The sequence below is a fragment of the Podarcis muralis genome, chromosome 4 (genome assembly GCF_964188315.1).
Source record: "Podarcis muralis chromosome 4, rPodMur119.hap1.1, whole genome shotgun sequence".
NCBI classification, from domain to species: domain Eukaryota; kingdom Metazoa; phylum Chordata; class Lepidosauria; order Squamata; family Lacertidae; genus Podarcis; species Podarcis muralis.
The window spans coordinates 24,878,167-24,897,706 of NC_135658.1; the positions used below are offsets into that span (position 1 = coordinate 24,878,167).

Genomic DNA, 19,540 nt, shown 5'->3' on the forward strand with positions numbered 1-19,540 from the left:
CCTCTAAGAACAAGAGAATGGGAGCTCTCATGTCAGACTGAGCTTTTACACTCCTGGTTCTGTGAAAGAACCTCCCTCCCTACTGTGTGAAGAACCTCGGGAGGGACACATGAGCATCTAGCCTGCCAAGTGGGACAGGGATACTTCTTAAGCAAACAGCTTGGAGGAGGCCTGTAAAAGATTACGAAGGAAACCTGACAGCACAACTCACGCTTTTCCCCAACCCATATGGAGATCTATCATGCCATTCTACTGGAATGTTGTAAATACAAAGCAAAAATTAGCTTTGTGAGCCAAAAATACATGTTCTGTTAAGTGAAACCAGAACACATGCAAAAACTAGGCTGTTCTAGTAATTCCACTATTTAAAATATCTTTAAAGAATGAGGAAACCTGAGCCACTTGAGCCTAACGCCCATAGGCTGGTCTTCCTGAAAATTTGGCCAACCCATGAAAAGGCAAACATCAACAAACAGAGCAGTTCATGGGAAACTGTCCCTTGTAATTTGCTTCCAGTCAATCAACTGCCTTTAGAAAAGTTCTGAAGGATATTAGGCTTGTTTGATAACCGTGTTGCGTCCCTCCCTGGTCATTTAATTAGAACACACGTTTAAAGACTCTTTGGGCACAAGGACATGCTGTACCAGTACGAACCTACAAGGTATTAAGAACTGTCAGTGCAGAATCCTCTGCAGGAAATCTAATACCCATCTGGTGTTTGAAATATAGCCATCTGTGCCAAAAGAAAAACCATAATCAAGAAAGCTAAATGCCACTATGACATTGCATCCAAAATTAAGCAAAAGCGAATAAATTATTCCACTAGTTGCATTCAGGATTTTGGTGACAAGATGGCTTCAGAGCCTTCGGGGAGGATGCATTATAAAAACTGGAAGAATGCAAGTGGTGGTGAACTGTTTGTGTAAGGCAGAAGATCCATTCAGCGCAAATGAACTGCAAGCAGATTCAATGATTACTTCTTTCAATAATTACTTCTTTCAGTTCAATGGTTACTTCTTTCAAGCTAGGACAAAATGCACTAGACTGCGATCAGAAGTGGTAAGGCCTAACTACACTGGGCATTGCAAGAAAACTTTATTATAAGATGAAAAGAGATTTCATATGAAGCAGAATAAAGGCTATAAAGGGCGAGAGTTTGCACTGACTTAAGACCCAGAACAGAGTCTTAAGCCAATTTATGAAAAGTTGGTCTGTCAGTCTTTGGTATTATTATTATTATTATTATTATTATTATTATTATTATTATTATTATTATTATCATTATTAGCCACCCTTCACCCTACAGGCCCAGAGCAGCTAACAATAATTAAAACACAATGTCAAAAACAGTTTAAAGCAAATTACAATCAAAGTGTGTCCTAAATATATACATCTCAAGTGTCAAAAGCCATGGTAAAGAGAGGTTTCTTCAGCATTCACCAAAAGTTGCATAATCAAGATGCAAGATGCACTTTTGTGGGGAGGAAGTTCTACAAGTTAGGCGCTGCCAGGCAGCATGTCCTCTCCTGAGTCACCACCCCCTGGGTTTCTGACCATATCTCCTGTGCACAAGCTGTCCCCCCCCCCCAATACAAACATTATTTTTGCCTGGCAATACGTCTTTACATAGCTATGAAGCACCACATTCTGCCCTGACAAATTCTACAGCCCCTGAAGTCAACTCTTCCATGAATGGCAGGGGCTATGCGTAGTGTGTGCATCTTACTTGATTATAAACTAACTGGAATCAGCTGCGGAAGCGGTGTGTCTTTTCTAGGTTATGCCAAGTGTGAAGCTTTGCAGTGAAAATAGTAAAATGGTGGGGCAGTTGCAAGAAGAACCCAGGAGGGAAGAATGAAGTCCTGTCGTATCAATTGGGTATCCTTCACAAGAATAGTTGTGACAGTTATTCATTTCCATGCTTCAGGCACAGTATTGGTGCTCAAGCTGTACTTTCCTGTAGGTGTGTCAAACTACACAGAAAAACATGAAGCGTATTCGAGGGAGACGTTTATCTGCTTAGGATTTATTGAGCTTCCTTTTCAACTACCAGTTCATAAAAGGCACAGCAGTGAACAAAGCTGTTCATGTAACAGAAGTGTCCAATTCAATCCTGCTGTTCCCAATAAAAGGCAATGATTTCATGGATGGGCATTAAAGGGATAATTTAACAAGAACTAGATTTGGTATGGTGTCATAGCAAGAAAAACACCCCAAAGCAGCCTCATTTGTTCACTCTGTGGTTCCTGTTTCCCCACGTTAAAAATATTTTCTTAATTAAAAAAAAAACAGTTATACTCTCAAGCAAAATTCAAAAGCTGCTACACTGAGGCAGGTACCTAACACACAATTTTAAAATGTAAATTCACTGCTGAAGTGCCAAGTTTTGAACTAGTACTAACTTCTCGCCTAATACTGTCTCAAAAAGTGCTCTCTAATTACCCCGTTTGCACACAAAAAGTACACTAACGCAACTCATTAGAACTATTACAAATATATTTAGCATTTGTGGGGTGGGGGTGGAGGATACATGGCAAGCTCAGCATTAACATGAACTAAAAACTTAAGATAAAAATTTTGAAGCAAGCCTTTAGGAATTCAAAGATCTGTACTCACCACTTCTTCCAAGGCAGCACTTCTCCCAAAAGAGCAAGTGAGGTGTGTGAGGCAGTTAACGAACGAAGAAAAAAGTTCATTTGGAATGGCTGTTAATATATTGCGAGGAAACACAGTGATCAAGTTGCTGATTATACTTGATATTCCCACTGCTTCAGAGTCCTCTATCTCAATTCTGTTAAGACAAAACATTTTTATTTTTTAAGAGAAAAGAGTAAATAACTCTACCGGCATAGTCAAATCAAGACCCACTGTCAAGAATCTTTTAAGTATTCCATGCCACTGTTCAAGCTGCAAAGAACTACAGGAAGCAAGTCCCTCCCTCCTCAAATTCTAGGAAGCAAACCTATTACATACCCATTGATAGTGTTGAGCAATCCCTCAATGAAGTGAGCTAAGTAATCGACTTGAGAACTTTCGTCTGGAAAAACTGGCCCATGGAGAGAGGCTAGCTGAGCTAGGCACTGCAGCGAGTCTTGTGCCATATCTGTGTCTTCTCTAATTTTTCGATGCACCTTTTTGGAAGCAAGAGGGTTAACACCACATGAGAGGCGGGGGTAGGAAATTAGACATTCTTCTACCATAGTCACATGGCTCGCAATCCTAAAGAGCACATTGCAAGTCCATGCACACTCAACACACGCTCAGAGCTTTCTCCACTGAATTTGAAATCAAGAGTCTTATTATTTCTAGGCACTTAAACCTTCCAAGCTGCCCTCTCAATATGCCAACTTCATAAGCCATATTTAATTAGTCTAAGGCAATGTTTCGCTGGGACCTACCTACATGTTGAACTGTCTATGCATGTTGAGACTTAAGAGAGAAACAGATGCCAGCCAGTCAGACATGCTGCTACTTCTAAAAACAGCAATAATGACAGCCATCTGTATTATGCTAACTATGCCTGGGCTACAGTGTCTTGCTAAAGTTAGTCGACAAGTTCAATCAAGATTATATAGATGCTTCTTTAGCAGAGGTAAACACAGAACCCGCAAGAAACCAAATATATTTTGCTTGCAGCAAAATCTTTTGATTCCGTTTTGATCCCCTCATTTCTGCGAGCAGGATCATGTCACTCTTCCTCAGGAGGTCTTCAGTAAGAAGAAATCATCTCAACAAAGTGAGCATCCATTTATTGACTGAATTTTTATGACAAAATAAGGCTGTCAAGGGAACTTACTTTACATAAACTATTGGATGCAATTAGAGCTTCTAGAATCCGACATCAAGAAATAGTCATCCAATAAGAAATATAATACTAGTAATTGAAATCTATGGATATAAATTAAATGAATGCCCATCTCAAAGTACTAAAAAAAATAGAAGTGATGATAAATTAGAGTTCTCTTTGATTAAAGGAACACATTGAATTTTTAATATAATGAGATTCACTGTAGTGCTATGTTTTCTAGTTTAATCAAAGCTCCTACTGAAACACAAGCATGGCAAATAAACACTGCAAATCAGGAATTCGCCAGCACAGCAGAGATTCTGCTTTTTAGATACTTATTAAGCCATAAAAAAGCTGATAAATGTGTTAGTTACCATTTCATTTGTATGAATTTGACATCTAAAATAAATCTAAGTGTGTCTGGTAAAAAGAGTGATATAATTTGAAAATAAGTTATTTTACCAATAAAAGTGAGCCTTTGAGCCAGAGACCTCGTAACAGAGAATTACATTAGAAAGGGTTAACCTGTAAATGCAAAAACTATTTGCTTGTGGAGGTTCCCAGCTGACAGTAGCAACTGTCTGGGTTGTCTAGACAGCTGTTCACATTGTGTGCAGCTGTTAAATGGTCTGCCAGCAAGTTTTTCACCTTTTTGAAAATGCTTGAGCAAGATAAAAAAACTCACAAGTAACTATGTACACACAACAGCTAAAATTGTCAAGCAAATTAATACACTACACAAAATATTTACTAAACGTTATTTGACATCTAGACAAGAGTTTTAAATATTTCTTAGCTTTGAAACCAATACCCGCACATTCCTGCAATACACAATTTTATTCCTGGAGATAAACCTAAACTGGTTTCTTCCATGTATTTTTTTCAGGATGGTAATCTATATTCTTAAAGCATTGTTCTTTTTCCCATTAATTTGCAATGATTTGGAGCCTTTAGGTAACCAATGCTGCAATCCTACAGCTACCCATTTGGGAGGAAAAGCACCACTGAACATGTCTAGATGGCTGCAGATTTCCTGAACAGATTTCCACCAAAGACTGCCTCACATGCAATGCCATGATCTCTTATATGGTAGTAAGATCTATGTAGAAGACATAAATGTGCACTGTTCACATGCAGCAAACATGCAAGACAAGATTGACGCATGTGTCCCTGGTTGCTTATGACAGCGACGCACATCTTTCCTGCACGGAAACATCATCAAAGTAGGAAGTTGCCTACATGGGAAAACAGCCATTAAGCTGCATTAAGTTCTGCTATACCAAATGAGAATAGGGCCTTTCGAGACAGCAAGCAAGGATCTGTCTGCTTTTTATAATCGACCGGGAATTTTACTTATCAAACCTTTATTAGGCATTATACAAATAAAACCATAAAAGAGAAAATAAGATATAAAAGCCTTGAAATATATATAAAAAGGCAGCAGTTGGCTACATACATATATATATATATGCATATAGAGTCAGTGGTTTTCCTTGTTAACCTGCTCCTTGGAGAACTGCTACCAAAAACTCGGCTACCCCCGCCGTTACCCTTTGGTCAACGTCGGATAGGCAGAATCCCACACATTCACCTTGCTGGGGTTCCGGACCACCCAAAAGAGGGGACAGCACGCGTTGACGGAGCGTACTGTACAATGGGCAATGAAAAAGAATATGCTCTACGGTGTCCGGGACATTCATAGAACATCTGCAGAATCTCTTGTTTCTGGGAATGTTTTGATATCTTCCCCTGACAAATGCTGAGGGAAAAACATTCAAACGGGCCAGCATAAAAGCCCTACGTTGGGCTGGGATTATTAATTTAGTGACGTAATTGGCTCTGCTATCTAAGATATTTAAATCATAGAATATGGGGGAGCAAATTTTGTTTACAGCTGCCATAATATTTTGCCTCTCGACATCCTTTAGTCTAGTTAGGATATTATGGAAAATGTATTGCTCATTAGAATTGTACAGGGGCTCCAGCTCGATGCCTAAAGATTCAATCTTTTTTTCGAGGTACTGATACCATCTTGATTTGTAGGAGTCTTTGAGCAAATCAGCGAGCAGACTTGATGGAGGGCAGCGAAAATGGCAGCGTAACCAGTACTTTATTGAGGTGGACCAGGCCCAATATTCCATTGTGTGTATGCCTATTTCTGCACACATTGTTTCATATTTGATCACAGCTGGGAGTCCAAGAATACGTCTTAGAAAGCTGGAGTGAATCTTTTTTAAATCACTGTTATATGCTTGGACCCATAGCGGGATTCCATAGAATATCTGGGATTGCACTTTTGTTTGGAATATCTGATTGGCCGCAGGAATAAATTGATTGCCTTTCTGATAATAAAAACGGGCAACTGCTGATGAGGTGCACTTTGCCTGTTTTATGGCATTTGTGCGATGATTTGCCCACCCTAAATTGCTCTGGAATAAGATTCCCAGATACCTATAGATTTTCACTTGTTGGATTTCTTGCCCTCTTATTTTCCATTTCTCTAATTTCCAACCATTCGAGAAGACCAAAATTTTTGTCTTCTCGTAATTTATAGAGAGTTTGTTACATTCGCAGTAAAGGATCAGAGAAGATATAAGACGTTTCAGACCCAAGCTCGTTAATGATAGTAGAACAGCATCGTCTGCGTATAATAACAGAGGAACTGGTTTCTGATTTAGTTTAGGGGCATGTGATTCTATTTTTTGAAGGTGATCTGGCAAGTCTGATAAAAATAAATTAAATAGAAAGGGGGCAAGAATACACCCTTGTTTTACCCCTTTCGAGTTTGGGATGTCCGATGAAAGGTGACCTTTGGTGTTAAGTTTGACTTGACAGATATTGGAAGAGTATAAATTTTGTATTAGAATCAATAAGCGCTGATCAATTTTTAATTCTGCGAGTTTCCTCCACAGCTTTGGGCGGTCAATTGAGTCGAATGCACCACGAAAATCTACAAAAGCAGCATATATCTTAGATTGCCTTTGAGATCTGTATTTTTCAACCAAATGCATAAGTATAAGGCAGTGGTCTAATGTAGAGCAACCTTTGGAGAAACCTATTTGTTCTTTCCCTGGTAAATTTAGATTTTTCATCCAGGTAAGGAGTTTAGATAAAAGGTGCTTAGCGTAGATTTTCCCTATCACTGATAATAGGCTTATCGGTCTATAATTCCTTGGTTCTTTTGGGTCGCCATTTTTAAAGATTGGGATAATTATTGATCTTAACCATATCTCAGGTATGATCCCATATTTATCTATGAGAGTAAACAATTGAGCTAAGGGTTCTGCCCACCAATCTATATAGGTCTTAAATAATTCTATTGGTAGACCGTCTGGCCCAGGAGATTTCCCCGATTTGAAATTTTTAACTATCTCTCTAATTTCCTCTTCTTCTACCCTTGGCCACTCCTGGAGTTTATTGATTTTATTTTTAGTGGTTTCATTTCCTTTAAGTTCACTGTGTAGATTGTTAAATTAAGTGTCATTATTAGGGAATTGACTAACTTCACACTGCAACACCACTTCTTAGGCCTAAATGACACCCAGATTAAACATTATTAAAATTCATTGGAAACTTAAATGCAGTGCCTTCATTTCTGTTCACCAAACAAGATCTTAAAGCAACAACATCAGCGTGCATCTAGGCGCACATAGGCAGATTTCTGTTAACCTCCAACAAACAAACAAACCAACAAAAACAGTGTGACCTTTAGAAATATAGCTGTTTGGCAAGTAAGAGAATTTCATTATGCAACCCTCACCTGAATTCAGAGAAGGGAGCACCAGCTTCTTTCCTACGAAGCTAGCAACAGCAAAATGGGACTTACCGTAAAGAAAAGCTCCATAACTCTGCTGTCCAGGAGGGTCTCACGCCAGGACTCTGTTGGCTTTAGCACCACATTTTGTGAGGATTCAAACATAGCTATATAATGTCTGCCTAGTTATCGGGTGTCAAGGTCAACAACAACATTCCGACTTGGCTTTAAAGAAAGAGGAAAGGAAAAAAAAGAATCCCAGATACAACAGGTCCCATTCAGAAAGAATGCAATGGAAACAAGCTTTAAGCCCCTCCACATACACAGCATAATTCATGCATGAGGGCAAGGAATAAAAGGTATTAAGGACTGGAAAAAAAGAATGCCCTAGGAATGCCAGATAACAGTTTGATCACAATGACGAGACATTCCATAGTGGCACAATCACTTTAATAACCATCCCGTTGTGACAGGAGAAAGGGAAACAAAAATGATACCACACTTGGCAGGTATGCAAACTTGAGCAAAATATTTTTCTTAAACCATTCTGAAATGTTATTGGCTGGCTTTATCACAAATCTATAACGAGCCCTTTGAAATATGTTGATCCTGATCTTTATAACAGTCTAACAGGCTTCACAGAATTAAATGCAGTTCATCTTCAAGCTATGCAGAAGAACAAATGAAAATCCTAATATATACAGGACTGGGGCAGTGCCATCCTGCCGGGGTGGGATGGAGAGAATCCAAGAAAGAAAGAAAGAAAGAAAGAAAGAAAGAAAGGAAGGAAGGAAGGAAGGAAGGAAGGACGGGGAAGGAAGGACTACCACTAATTTCAGTGCGTCTTATTTCCAAGTAAATGAGCTAAGGATTTCTGAATCAACGGACATCCAATGAGTTCTATGGGGCTAGAGCATCAAAATGGGAGACAGTCCTCTAAAATAAACACGGCTGAACAACCCTATCACAGAGAACTATTACAAAATATTATGAGATTTATTTCGGCAATAAAAATATACATGTAATAAAGATGTGAACATTTGCACTCAACGTTAAACCAAAGTTATAACCAACTATGAATGTTTAAGATATCTGCCAGTTATCCAATTTATTGTGTGGTTCAATTTATCGTATTTTGCCAAGCACAGAAAAATATTCCATTCATTTTAAAGTTCCACACATAAGGCAGGAAGAAGCCATTGGTCTGAAGGGCTAAACCGCTTAACACATATTTCTTCCTAAAGATGCATTGCACAGCTTTTGGAGGGCCCCCCAAAAATGATGCATAGTTGGTTAATTTCAAAACTGGAGTGGTAAATTACATTGCACATCATTCACCACCCTATCAAACAACTGGTAGGCTTTTTTTGGGGGGGTGCTGAAAATTGAAAAACAACAACAAAGGAACCACTTCAGTGCTGTCAGAATGCAATGCCTTTGACAATTATTCGATTTAAATAAAAACCATTTGCAATAAGGGTAGGCCTTAATATAATTCAAGAGGGTGCACACTAGCTTTTAAAGATAAAGATTTGAAAGATTCTCACAACATATTAAAAAGGTAAAGTAAAGGTACCCCTGCCCGTACGGGCCAGTCTTGCCAGACTCTAGGGTTGTGCGCCCATCTCACTTAAGAGGCCGAGGGCCAGCGCTGTCCGGAGACACTTCCGGGTCACGTGGCCAGCGTGACAAGCTGCATCTGGCGAGCCAGCGCAGCACACGGAAACGCCGTTTACCTTCCCACCAGTAAGCGGTCCCTATTTATCTACTTGCACCCGGGGGTGCTTTCGAACTGCTAGGTTGGCAGGCACTGGGACCGAACGATGGGAGCGCACCCCGCCGCGGGGATTTGAACCGCCGACCTTTCGATCGGCAAGCCCTAGGCGCTGAGGCTTTTACCCACAGCGCCACCCGCGTCCCCACAACTTATTAAGTATGTATTATTATTACAAAGTGTAAATGCAGCAGTTGCTATGATCAGAACAGCGGGGCTTGTCTTCTGTATGGGCCCTTTGGCCTCCAGCACCTCCCCCCTCCTTTTTTAACCTCTTATTTTTAACTTTGCTTAGGGGTGGGGGTGGGGTGTGCTGCAAAGTGCAATGTCAGTAGGACCCCAGCCTCCTGCCATCTTAATTTGCCCAGAGGCAGATTTCTGTCATAGGCCTGTGCCCCAAAGTCTTTTAAGAACCTAGCAACGCCCATGTAAATAAATAAAAACACCCAGATAAATACAAAAATATAAATAGCAGCTTCAGCATAAGTATATGTCTAACTGTATAACCACATATATTAATAAACCCCCGGTTCGGTATCCTCTTGACCCGGGAGTCTAATTCCAGCTCCTATCTAGCTCCAGTTTTGTTGTGCTGCTAATTGTTGTCTTTCTGCAGATGCTTAGTCAAATATTTTGATGCATTTGCAAGAGCGAACTATGAGTGATTAGCAAAGAATGCAGCGACACAGCAAACGTAGCAGCTCCTTGGGAATAAAATTAGAATTCTGAAGCTTACATTTCCTCAAGACTGTTTGTCAAGATCAGGTGATTATTTCCCACATGTAATAAACGATCTTCCAAAGGATATAATTTGGAGGGAGAAAATTCCAGCTTAAGACCTGATTGGCTAGTGCAAGGTAACGCTGAAAGACTGAAGACATCTGAGCATTAAGGTTTTCACGCCGGCTGAATTCCTGTAGTACCTCTACTGTGAGCATGAATATCTGTCGGAGGTCGTCTTCCTGTGCAGGATAAGCAAAAACGTTTACATTTCTTTGGTTAAAATAATAAACTATCAGGATTTTTTTAAAAATAAAAAAAGACATGCTCCTTAGTGTGTGTTCTATGCAATCTGAAGATTGCCTTGCACCAAGTCAGATCACTGGTCTATCTAGGGCAGGGGTGCTAACTGGATTCTAGATCGACTGGCAGTGAGAAGACCTTTAACCAGCCGTACCTGGAAATGCTAAGCACTGGCGTGCAATCAGTGGACTAGGGGGGCGAGGCTAGATCCATCTCCCCCACCACCTTCCCAAAGCCCACCACTGATGCCAAGAATTGAAGTGCATGCAAAGCACTCAGCTATGGTCCAAGTTAACAGACAGCTCTTTTCAGATGACAGGTGATCTAATGCAATGCGTGTGTGTGAAGAGGCTCATGGAGATAAGTCTTGTCTATTACCTACAAGCTCATCTACTGTGCTTATAGATACTCTGTTTACTTTTGTGTACATATCTGTAAGTGAAATAGGGATTTCCTTTATTCTATATTTCTAAGAAGAAATGTAAACCATGTGTCCTTTGCTTACCTGAAATATCCGCTTGCAGTTGCCGTGGAACTCCATGCTTAGCCCAATGTTGCTGGTTTTGCTTGAACTTGAGAACTCGCTCAACAGCGCTGTTAAAATGGAGCAGGCCAGTGTTTGCTGCAAGAATACAGGGGAAGAATTATTACTACTACTAAATTAAGTGTATGATGAAGTAAACCTCAACAATATCTGAACACAATACATCTGTTATATTACTTATTTTAAGAAAACCAATGTTAGAAACTCAGATATATAAGCTAGGGGCCAAATGGCTCCTTAAACCAAGGTTACAGTCGCCAAAATGGAATGTCTAGTTGCCAATTTGGGGCAACGGCTCTAAAGTCTTATTTTTCAAATGATGGGCTGATTGTGATTGATTCTCGGTTCAGATGACAACCTTGAGCTAGGTTAAGAGCTTTGAGAACTTAAAGAAGAAAAGTCACTTGATCCACAGGGACAGTCCATATATATATTTGCCGATTCCTTCTCTTTTTTGAAATGGTGACTGCTTCTGCTCAGGCTTCCCACTCTCCAGCTGAGCAGTTTAAGGAAGCCCCTATTGCCCTCCCAGTTCATGCGAGCTGGAGTGGTATGGGAGCTTGCTCAGTAGGGCTGGGTGATGTATCTCTGCTGCTTCTTCATCCCCTAAGGTGGGGAGGAAGAAGAAGCCGAGATACATTCCATACATTGTGATATATCAGTCATATCACAGTATTTAGGTATCTCCCAGCCCTACTGAAAACATTGGAAAGTCAGACAATAAATACATAGTTATATGGTCCAAGTCACTTACAGGGGCTACCAGCGAAAAAATCTCAGTATTTAAAAAAAATTTAATTTATTAATCATCTTTCACTTGTGTCTCAAGGTGAACATACCAAACCTACCTACCCACCATAAAAGAGCTAAAATAGTTTTAAACGGTCTAAATAGTTTTAAAGGTCTAAAAACAATAAAAAATGAACACCGAAGGCAGCTGGAAAAGCTTGTTGAAACAAAAATGTATTCATTTAGTTCTGGAAAGAACAGGTAGTGGGTGCCATATCTCAACAGGGGTGCAGTTCCACAGAACTGCGGCAGCTATACAGAAAATCCTGCTACAAGTTACGGTAGAGCGGTCTTGCAGAATACAGTGACCTGGTGGGTATATAAGGGATAAGGTGATCTCTCAAGTAACCTGGTCCTGAGTTATAAAAGGCCTTATATGTTATTACCTTGAACTTGCCCTGGCAGCAGATTGGCAGCCAGTGCAAATCCTCCAAACAAGGTGTTATATTCTGGCAGTAGTTTCACAGAATCATAGAGCTGCAGAGCTGGAAGGGACCCCGAGCTAAGGCCTCCAGACCAACTTCAAGCCCACACAGAGGACTTTGCAGTAATGCAACCTTTAGTTGAATCCAGCCTTAAGGGTTTACTCTGCGTACAATTTAGGAACATGATGTAAGAAGAGCCTGCAGGGTCAGGCTCATGGCCCATCTAGTCCAGCATCCTGTTCTCACACAGGGACCACCCAGATGCCTGTCAGAAACCTGGAAGCAGGACATGAGCACAGCAGTATTCTCGCCTCTAGCGACTGGTATTCAGAAGCACATTGCCTCTGACCATGGAGGCAGAACATAGTTGTATACCGCCCTCTTTTTGGAAAATTGGGGGGGGGGATGCACAAAAGGAAAAAAAGAAAACCTAACAGCTGAGATTCCTAAATCAATAAATAAAATTCAGAATCTGGCTTTATAGAACATTTCGGCTACCTTTATACTCGAAAGAGCTACTTGTTGTCGTGGATCAGTCATAATCTTGCCAGGTTACAACACCTGGGGCTTTAAAGGTTTTTTTTGGGGGGGGGGTTTAAGTTGGACACATATAAATTTCACATGAGAATGTGGATAGAGAGAAGTTTCTCTCTCTCAAAAGGCTAGAACTTCAATGAAGCAGAATGGTGGAAAATTCAGGAAAGACAAGACCTTTTCACACAGCATACGATGGAACAATCACAATGCGTAGTGGTGGCTACCCATATGGACACCTTTAAAAGGGAATTAGACCAACTCATAGATAAGGTTATCACTAGACATGATGGCTGTGTACTCCAAGACCAGGGGCAGCAACAGGAGAGAGGGCTGCTTCACTCATGCCCTGCTCGTGGGCCTCATCCAGGAATCTGGTTAGCCACAGTGGAAAAAACATATGCTTGACTGGATGAGGCTTTGGTATCACCGAGCAGGGCTCTTCTTATGTTCTTATTGCAAGGTTCCAAAGGCCCTATAAAAGCTAGAAGCTTTAAATATTGCATGCTCATATTAGTAGTATTTGTATTTTCCAGACAAAGGTCTGTTGCTGTTTTATCTTGGTAGCTAAACAGGTTTTATCTTGGTAGCTAAACCTGGCCAGTACCTGGATAGGAAAACCCTACCTGTGTCAATGAATTCCTCTAAAATCTGTAGTAGTGAACTTTGTTTAGTTCATCACCAAAATTTCCAGATGCACTGAAGTTCATAGATCTTTCAGACTCCATTAAAGGTGTATACTCTTGTTCCAAATGGGTCAAGCTTTACGTTTAAGGCGAACTTTCAAATACCACATGGTACCTTTGGCGATAAGTGTCACAATACCTATTTCTGCAAGGGAGAGCGATTTATAGGTCCTCTATATCATACATTAAATGTCCCATATTCCATTGTTTTGTTCTTCACAATGGTTGGGTGCACAATAGATGTCTACAACTATTGGCTTTATTCCTAGACTATTTGGAGCCAAGGTGCCAAGGATGGACAGAGGAACAGGAATTGTTAAAGGGTCATGCATGCCGGCAAGTGTCCAGGGGTTAAACGGAAATATGCACACTACCTCTGAACACCCGAAAGATTAAAGTCGTGATGATACTATTTATGCGAGGTCACGCAACAGCTGACAGTAGTGCCATCCACCCACCAACTGCGACATCTTTGTTCAGAAATGCCTCTGATGTCAGTACCTTGACCCCACAGAGAGCTAGTTATCTCAGCTAGTATACACAAAATTAACATTCTTCTTAGCTATATAAATCCCAGACAATCCAAGAAAAAAAGAAAGAAAAAGAAAAAGATACTTTTAGATTAAATATGCATTTAAGTGGAATTCACTGGAAAATTACAATACTGAGTTTGGACTCCACAGCCAAAACAAACAAGCAAAAAGCTTTATTTTATTTTCTAGAAATACTTATTATTGCCTACTGCTGCAGTGCATGCAGGTTATGGCTTTGGCCCATTCATGCATTGTCCTGAATTCTGGTGTGCATGCTTCCTGATGTTGTTTAGTCGTTTAGTCGTGTCCGACTCTTCGTGACCCCATGGACCAGAGCACGCCAGGCACCTCTGTCCTCCACTACTTCCCGCAGTTTGGTCAGACTCATGCTGGTAACCTCGAAAACACTATCCAACCATCTCGTCCTCTGTCGCCCCCTTCTCCTTGTGCCCTCCATCTTTCCCAGCATCAGTGTCTTCTCCAGGGAGTCTTCTCTTCTCATGAGGTGGCCAAAGTACTGGAGCCCCTCATGAGGTGGCCAAAGTACTGGAGCCCCTTCATGGATCACTGCCTTGCTGTGGCGAAGGGGCTTGAAGAAACTCAGAGAAGCTATGAACTATGCCGAGCAGGGCACACAAGACGAACAGGTCATAGTGGAGAGTTTTGACCAAACGTGATCCACCTGGAGGAGGAACCGGCAAGCCACTCCAGTATCCTTGCCAAGAAAACTCCATGGACAAAGACAACAGGCATATGCTTCCTGATAGTCTACTACAAAAGCAAATTTCAACAAATTTAAGTGCTGGGCAGCAGGTCTCTATCCTTTCCTTATATTCTCATATACTTCAAACAATACCTGATGATTTCAGTCCTTTAATTTTTGTTAAGTCTCCATAGTAGTATTTTATATCACTATAACAGACTGGCGCAGAGGTAATATTCCTGATCTACTAACCATGGTTAGCAGATCAGTGTGCTGTCCTCTCACATGTTCTTTCCTCTCCCTCCCCAATTTCTCTCTTCCTTCTGTGATTTGCTTTAACCACGCTGTGCAGCTTGGTCAGCATTGGCCCAAACAATGGTTAAAACTGGCTAGAATTGCCTGCTAACCAAAGTTTGCAAATCCACCTTGAACCCTGGTTAAGAAGAAAGATCTAACGTGTGTAACTGGAGACAGTACATTAGCTTCATACCAGTAAAGATTGTACCTCATGAAACTAGTTTGTCTCACCCACCAGAAATTTCATTAGTTCCACCACATGAACAAACTACATACCCAAACAATAACCCCATCTGACAAAATAAAATAGTTCTCTTGTTTGCAGAGTGAATTGTCTCTTAGAATAGCCTGGCACTTACCCCAGTTGGGCTTTACTACCAGGAATATACTTTATAAAAGTTTGCCATGCTTAAAAGAGACTTTCAGCTGCTCTAACAGAAGATCAATGAGAATGTGCTAAGAGAGATTAACTGGGCAATCAGACACCCAGTGGAAGAAAAGTGGTCCCAGACAATTATGATTGTTGTTTAAATTTAGGATCTAATGAACTCAACAATGCTACTTTGCAAAAAATATATAAATATACATATATACTGTTTTATTATAAGAGAAATAGTATGAATTATTTCTGCATGCTGCCGTGCTCTTACCAAAAGTGTGACTCGTGCCTTCAAAAAAGAATGTCACTTAAACTGAATGATAAAGCCAGAATGAATGTTTGAAGGGATTTCACACTTGTGTCTGGGACTGTCAATGGCATACGCGCACCGTTTTATTTGAGAGTGGTTAGGTTACAGAGGATGAAAGGGATAAGAGTTCAAAGACTGTTTAGGAAAATAGAGGGGAGAGTGCACACCTGTCCAAAACACAGAATCTGATCGGAGAATTAATTTCGGCAGCTAAAACTGTTGTGTCTCCATCAGACATGTGCATCCTAGTCCGCAGCAGGCGAAGAAGGATCGCTTTGCTTTGACCAGTTGCCTTTGCCAGTGCTTCTCAAAACAGAAAACAGTGAAATCCCTTTGGAAAACGCCTGTGTGTATGTGTGTTTTCCTCTTTATATCTAAAGCAAAGGGAGTGCTGCACTTAGGGCCAAGAGCCTTCACAGTTGTGTTATCGCAGCATCTGAAGCTAATCCTGCTGTCTTAAATCATTTTCAGACACCGCCAAGATGATTTATAGGGTGGCTGTTCTTCTGAAATGCTTCTGTGAAATCCATATTGTCATTGTTAGCTGATGTCTAAGAACGCAGGAAGTATTTGATAACACCACTCAAGAATTACTTGCAACTAATACAGCGAGAGGAAGCAGGCGCAGTGAAACAAGGAAGCTCTGGAACTAAAACGGGCGTTCTGGAAGCAAACCGTTTTCTAGAAGAGCAACTTCAACAAGTAGCTTTTTGTTTTAAGTCCTTGTCCTTATGCAACCTTCCTCAGATGAAAAAGTGGTAAAGACAGCTTCTCTTTTTCAGTCAATCCTGAATCATTTGTACTGTTTAGATGTTCTGGGGTTAAATCCAGCTGCTATTCAAGTCAATGAGAACCCTCACACACACTCTCTGCGCTAGCTGGGTGTTGCATGGGTGCTTTTCAGAAAAGAAGGATCTCCCCAAGAAATCCTGCACACTGAGTAAATGTGACTTGAATTGCATTTCATTACAGCTGAAATATGCATTCAGGGATAATTTTTTAAAAAACATTAGTTAAGGGTTTGAGTTAGCGTGTCAACAAGTAGTTAACATTAGACCAAACAAAGAATCAACACACAAATTCAGGTTCATAAACTAGGGTGTAGCTGCATGAAAACAAGAGGTAACTGGCTAACCAGAGACATTTCTCCCCTTTCAGCTACGGGCATCATGTCTAGACAACCATCTCTCAGCTTAGGGTGCTCAGATATCATTGCCCAAGTAATTCCAGTCTGTATCCTTACTGAATTTAGAATTATTCTTACATATGAAATTGTTTTTACTGCTGATGTGTTTTATTTTAAGGCTATCACTTTTTATTTCTTTCTGCTATGTTACACTAGTCATGAATGGAAATAAATAAATAAAAATAAATAAAAATAAATTAAACAGACAGTTAAGCAGGAAAGCAAAGAAAAAAACCCCACTATAAACATTTGTGGCTTTATATAGGTTAGTGTAACATAACAACAAAGCGTTCACCTTTATTTTCTTTTTCTAGTATTTATTATCTCACTTTTCCTTTTTATCTCACTTTTCCTTCAAGGAGGAGTTTTTTTTCTCACAACAACCCTGTGAGGGAGGCTATGCTAAGAGGTGCTGACTGGCCCAGGGCCATCCACTGAGCTTCGTGGGGATTTGAATCTCGTCTCCTAGGCCCTAGTCCAGCACTCTAGTTGCTACAGCACACTGGCCTATCAATCAGCACCCCCAGCTTCCCTCGCTTAAGGACCTAATTACACAAAACTGGTCCATTGACAGAATTCTCCATTTATCTTGTCTTGATGTATTTTCATTTTTCTTCAAAACACTATTAGTAACAGGAGCACAGATGCCTGAAGAGGGCTAAATTTGGCAACGCTTCTTGAAATTGCATTGGGTTATCTATTTTTAAACAGTTTACACACGTTCGCATTTATATAGGTTTCTTACTGAACCATGCCTTGTTTATTTATCTCTCTACTAAATTACCTGCTTTAACACATGAGGTTTCGTTGTGCCATCTGTCTGTGGGCTATGCAATTTTGCTTCCCCTTCCTTTTCCCTTGCCAAGTTGTGGGCGGAAAGCACCAACATTACTAATCTGGGCCCTAGAGAAGAAGGGTAAGCGTGAAGAAGCCCCTTGGGCTTTCGTTTGCTGTTGCACTCTTTCCAGCTCCAATTTATAAAACACAGGTTATTTTATTTTACGTTTTCATTACTAAATTTATATACCGCCCAACATCTGAAGATCACAGGGTGGTTTACAACATAAAATCATGCACCAAAAGGATCCCTCACAAAAATGTGTAGCATAATAATAATAATAATTAAAAAATAACACACCCACACCCCACGTATGTTTAAAAGGACATAGATTTCAACAGCAAAGGCCTAACTGAGGAGGAATGCTTTTGCCTGACATCTTTTACAACTGGAGTGAAGGGACAGGACCCTTCTAGATCATAAAACTTAAGATCTGTGTGCCCTGAGGGAAGGAAGGAGAGAAGCAGCCCAGACTCCTATGGGCTGCATACCACTGCTCCTGAATCAACTATCAGGTCGCTTGCGCCCCTTCACCCTCCTGCTACTTCAGATCTGTGTGCCCTGAAGGAAGGCAGATGGGAGGAAGGTCCAGACCAGGGAGATCATGCCAAATGGTCCCCAAAGGACCATCAGTCAGCCCGGAAGGACTCTGCTCTACCGTTCTGTATCATTTGCTTCGATATTTTAAGATTGCAAACCATCTTGGGTGACTTGGCAACAAGGTCATGTATAAACGCAATAAATAAAATGTTTCAAGAATCCACTTCTGCTTTTCCTTTATATAGAAAAAGGATCGGTACAAAGCCTAAGGGGTTCCACTGCTTCATAGTAGAACTGTTATCAAGGGGTGGGGGGTGGGGCTTATCAGTTCCAATATGGCCGAACTGTCCTATGTGTACTGAACTATAGTCAAGACTACAATGTGATGCCCTTTCTATCAGTGGCTGCTACCACGTTTCGATGTCAACCTCTGTTAAAGATAGCAGCGCTGGAATCAAGAAATGTTTGCCAGCATTCACTGTGCAGCCTGTTTTACAAATTTACAAGGCACTGCATGGACAAAACTGCCCCGAACTGCCTTCTTGCCTGCTTCAGAGACGGGAACAATATATTCCCACTGGCAAGATTTCTAACCGTCATCCATTCCACTTTGTTCTGTCTATAACAAATGAGTTAGTTTTGCATGGTGATGCTACTGCAATTTTCCTCTGAAACTGTTTGGTCTGGTTCTCAATACAGCAAGCAGCTTGCTTGCGTGTTCTCAGACCCTCTTGTTCCACTTCAAAGAGTTACCCCTCTATACATTTGCTAGTAGGTTAGGGTTTTTAAGCTTTTAAATTTCCAAAATCAGAACTTGCTCTGTGCAAGTTCAGATCCCACGAGTAACTTCCTTTGCCCATTTCCACAAAACATTGCATCCACACGGACATACTATGGTTGTGCTACTGTTCCAAAGCAGAGCACAAACCAGCTTCAAACAGTGGGGTCCAATCCTGGTTTGGAGGGCAGGCACAAACCATAGTTTAATGTTCAAATGCAACAATAAAAGTAGCAACTTGATCTGCAAAGTGCGGGGGGCGGGGGCGGAAGGAACATGAGGCTGGTTTGTGTAGCAGCAAACCACAGGTTGGTCTTATAGCTGAACAGAGCCTCTCTCTCTCATGCTATTAATAAGGCACCCCCAAAGGACACAAAATGTAACAGCTGGCTCAGAATTTTTCACTGAAACTTTTGCTTCATGACTGTACTGAAATAAATTCATTTTTTAAAAAACAAAACTGGGATGAGATTTTCTTCAATTACAAAGTGTTTTTAAAAATTGCTTCCTTAGAACACATTTTTTGCGGGAGGGGAATAATTTTTTAGTTCCGTTTTATAGCAATCCTTCACCGAAATGCTGATTTCAACCTGTTCCAAAGTTTTCCACAGGCCATCATGAACACCTTTACCCTCCTCCTCTGCTTTGAAACTTTCCAAG

General features: G+C 40.7%; 1 protein-coding gene across 1 annotated transcript in view; it reads right to left on the minus strand.

Moving 5' to 3' along the window:
- The window catches only part of XPO4 (exportin 4), a 67,346-nt gene that overhangs the window by 28,382 nt on the left and 19,424 nt on the right, over window positions 1–19,540 (minus strand). The window contains exons 5-9 of the mRNA XM_028726298.2: window positions 10,844–10,960; window positions 10,124–10,277; window positions 7,614–7,726; window positions 2,974–3,131; window positions 2,617–2,791 (exon numbers count right to left, since the gene is read on the minus strand). Coding sequence (XP_028582131.2) covers window positions 2,617–2,791; window positions 2,974–3,131; window positions 7,614–7,726; window positions 10,124–10,277; window positions 10,844–10,960 — 717 coding nt within the window. The remainder of the gene's footprint in view (window positions 1–2,616; window positions 2,792–2,973; window positions 3,132–7,613; window positions 7,727–10,123; window positions 10,278–10,843; window positions 10,961–19,540) is intronic.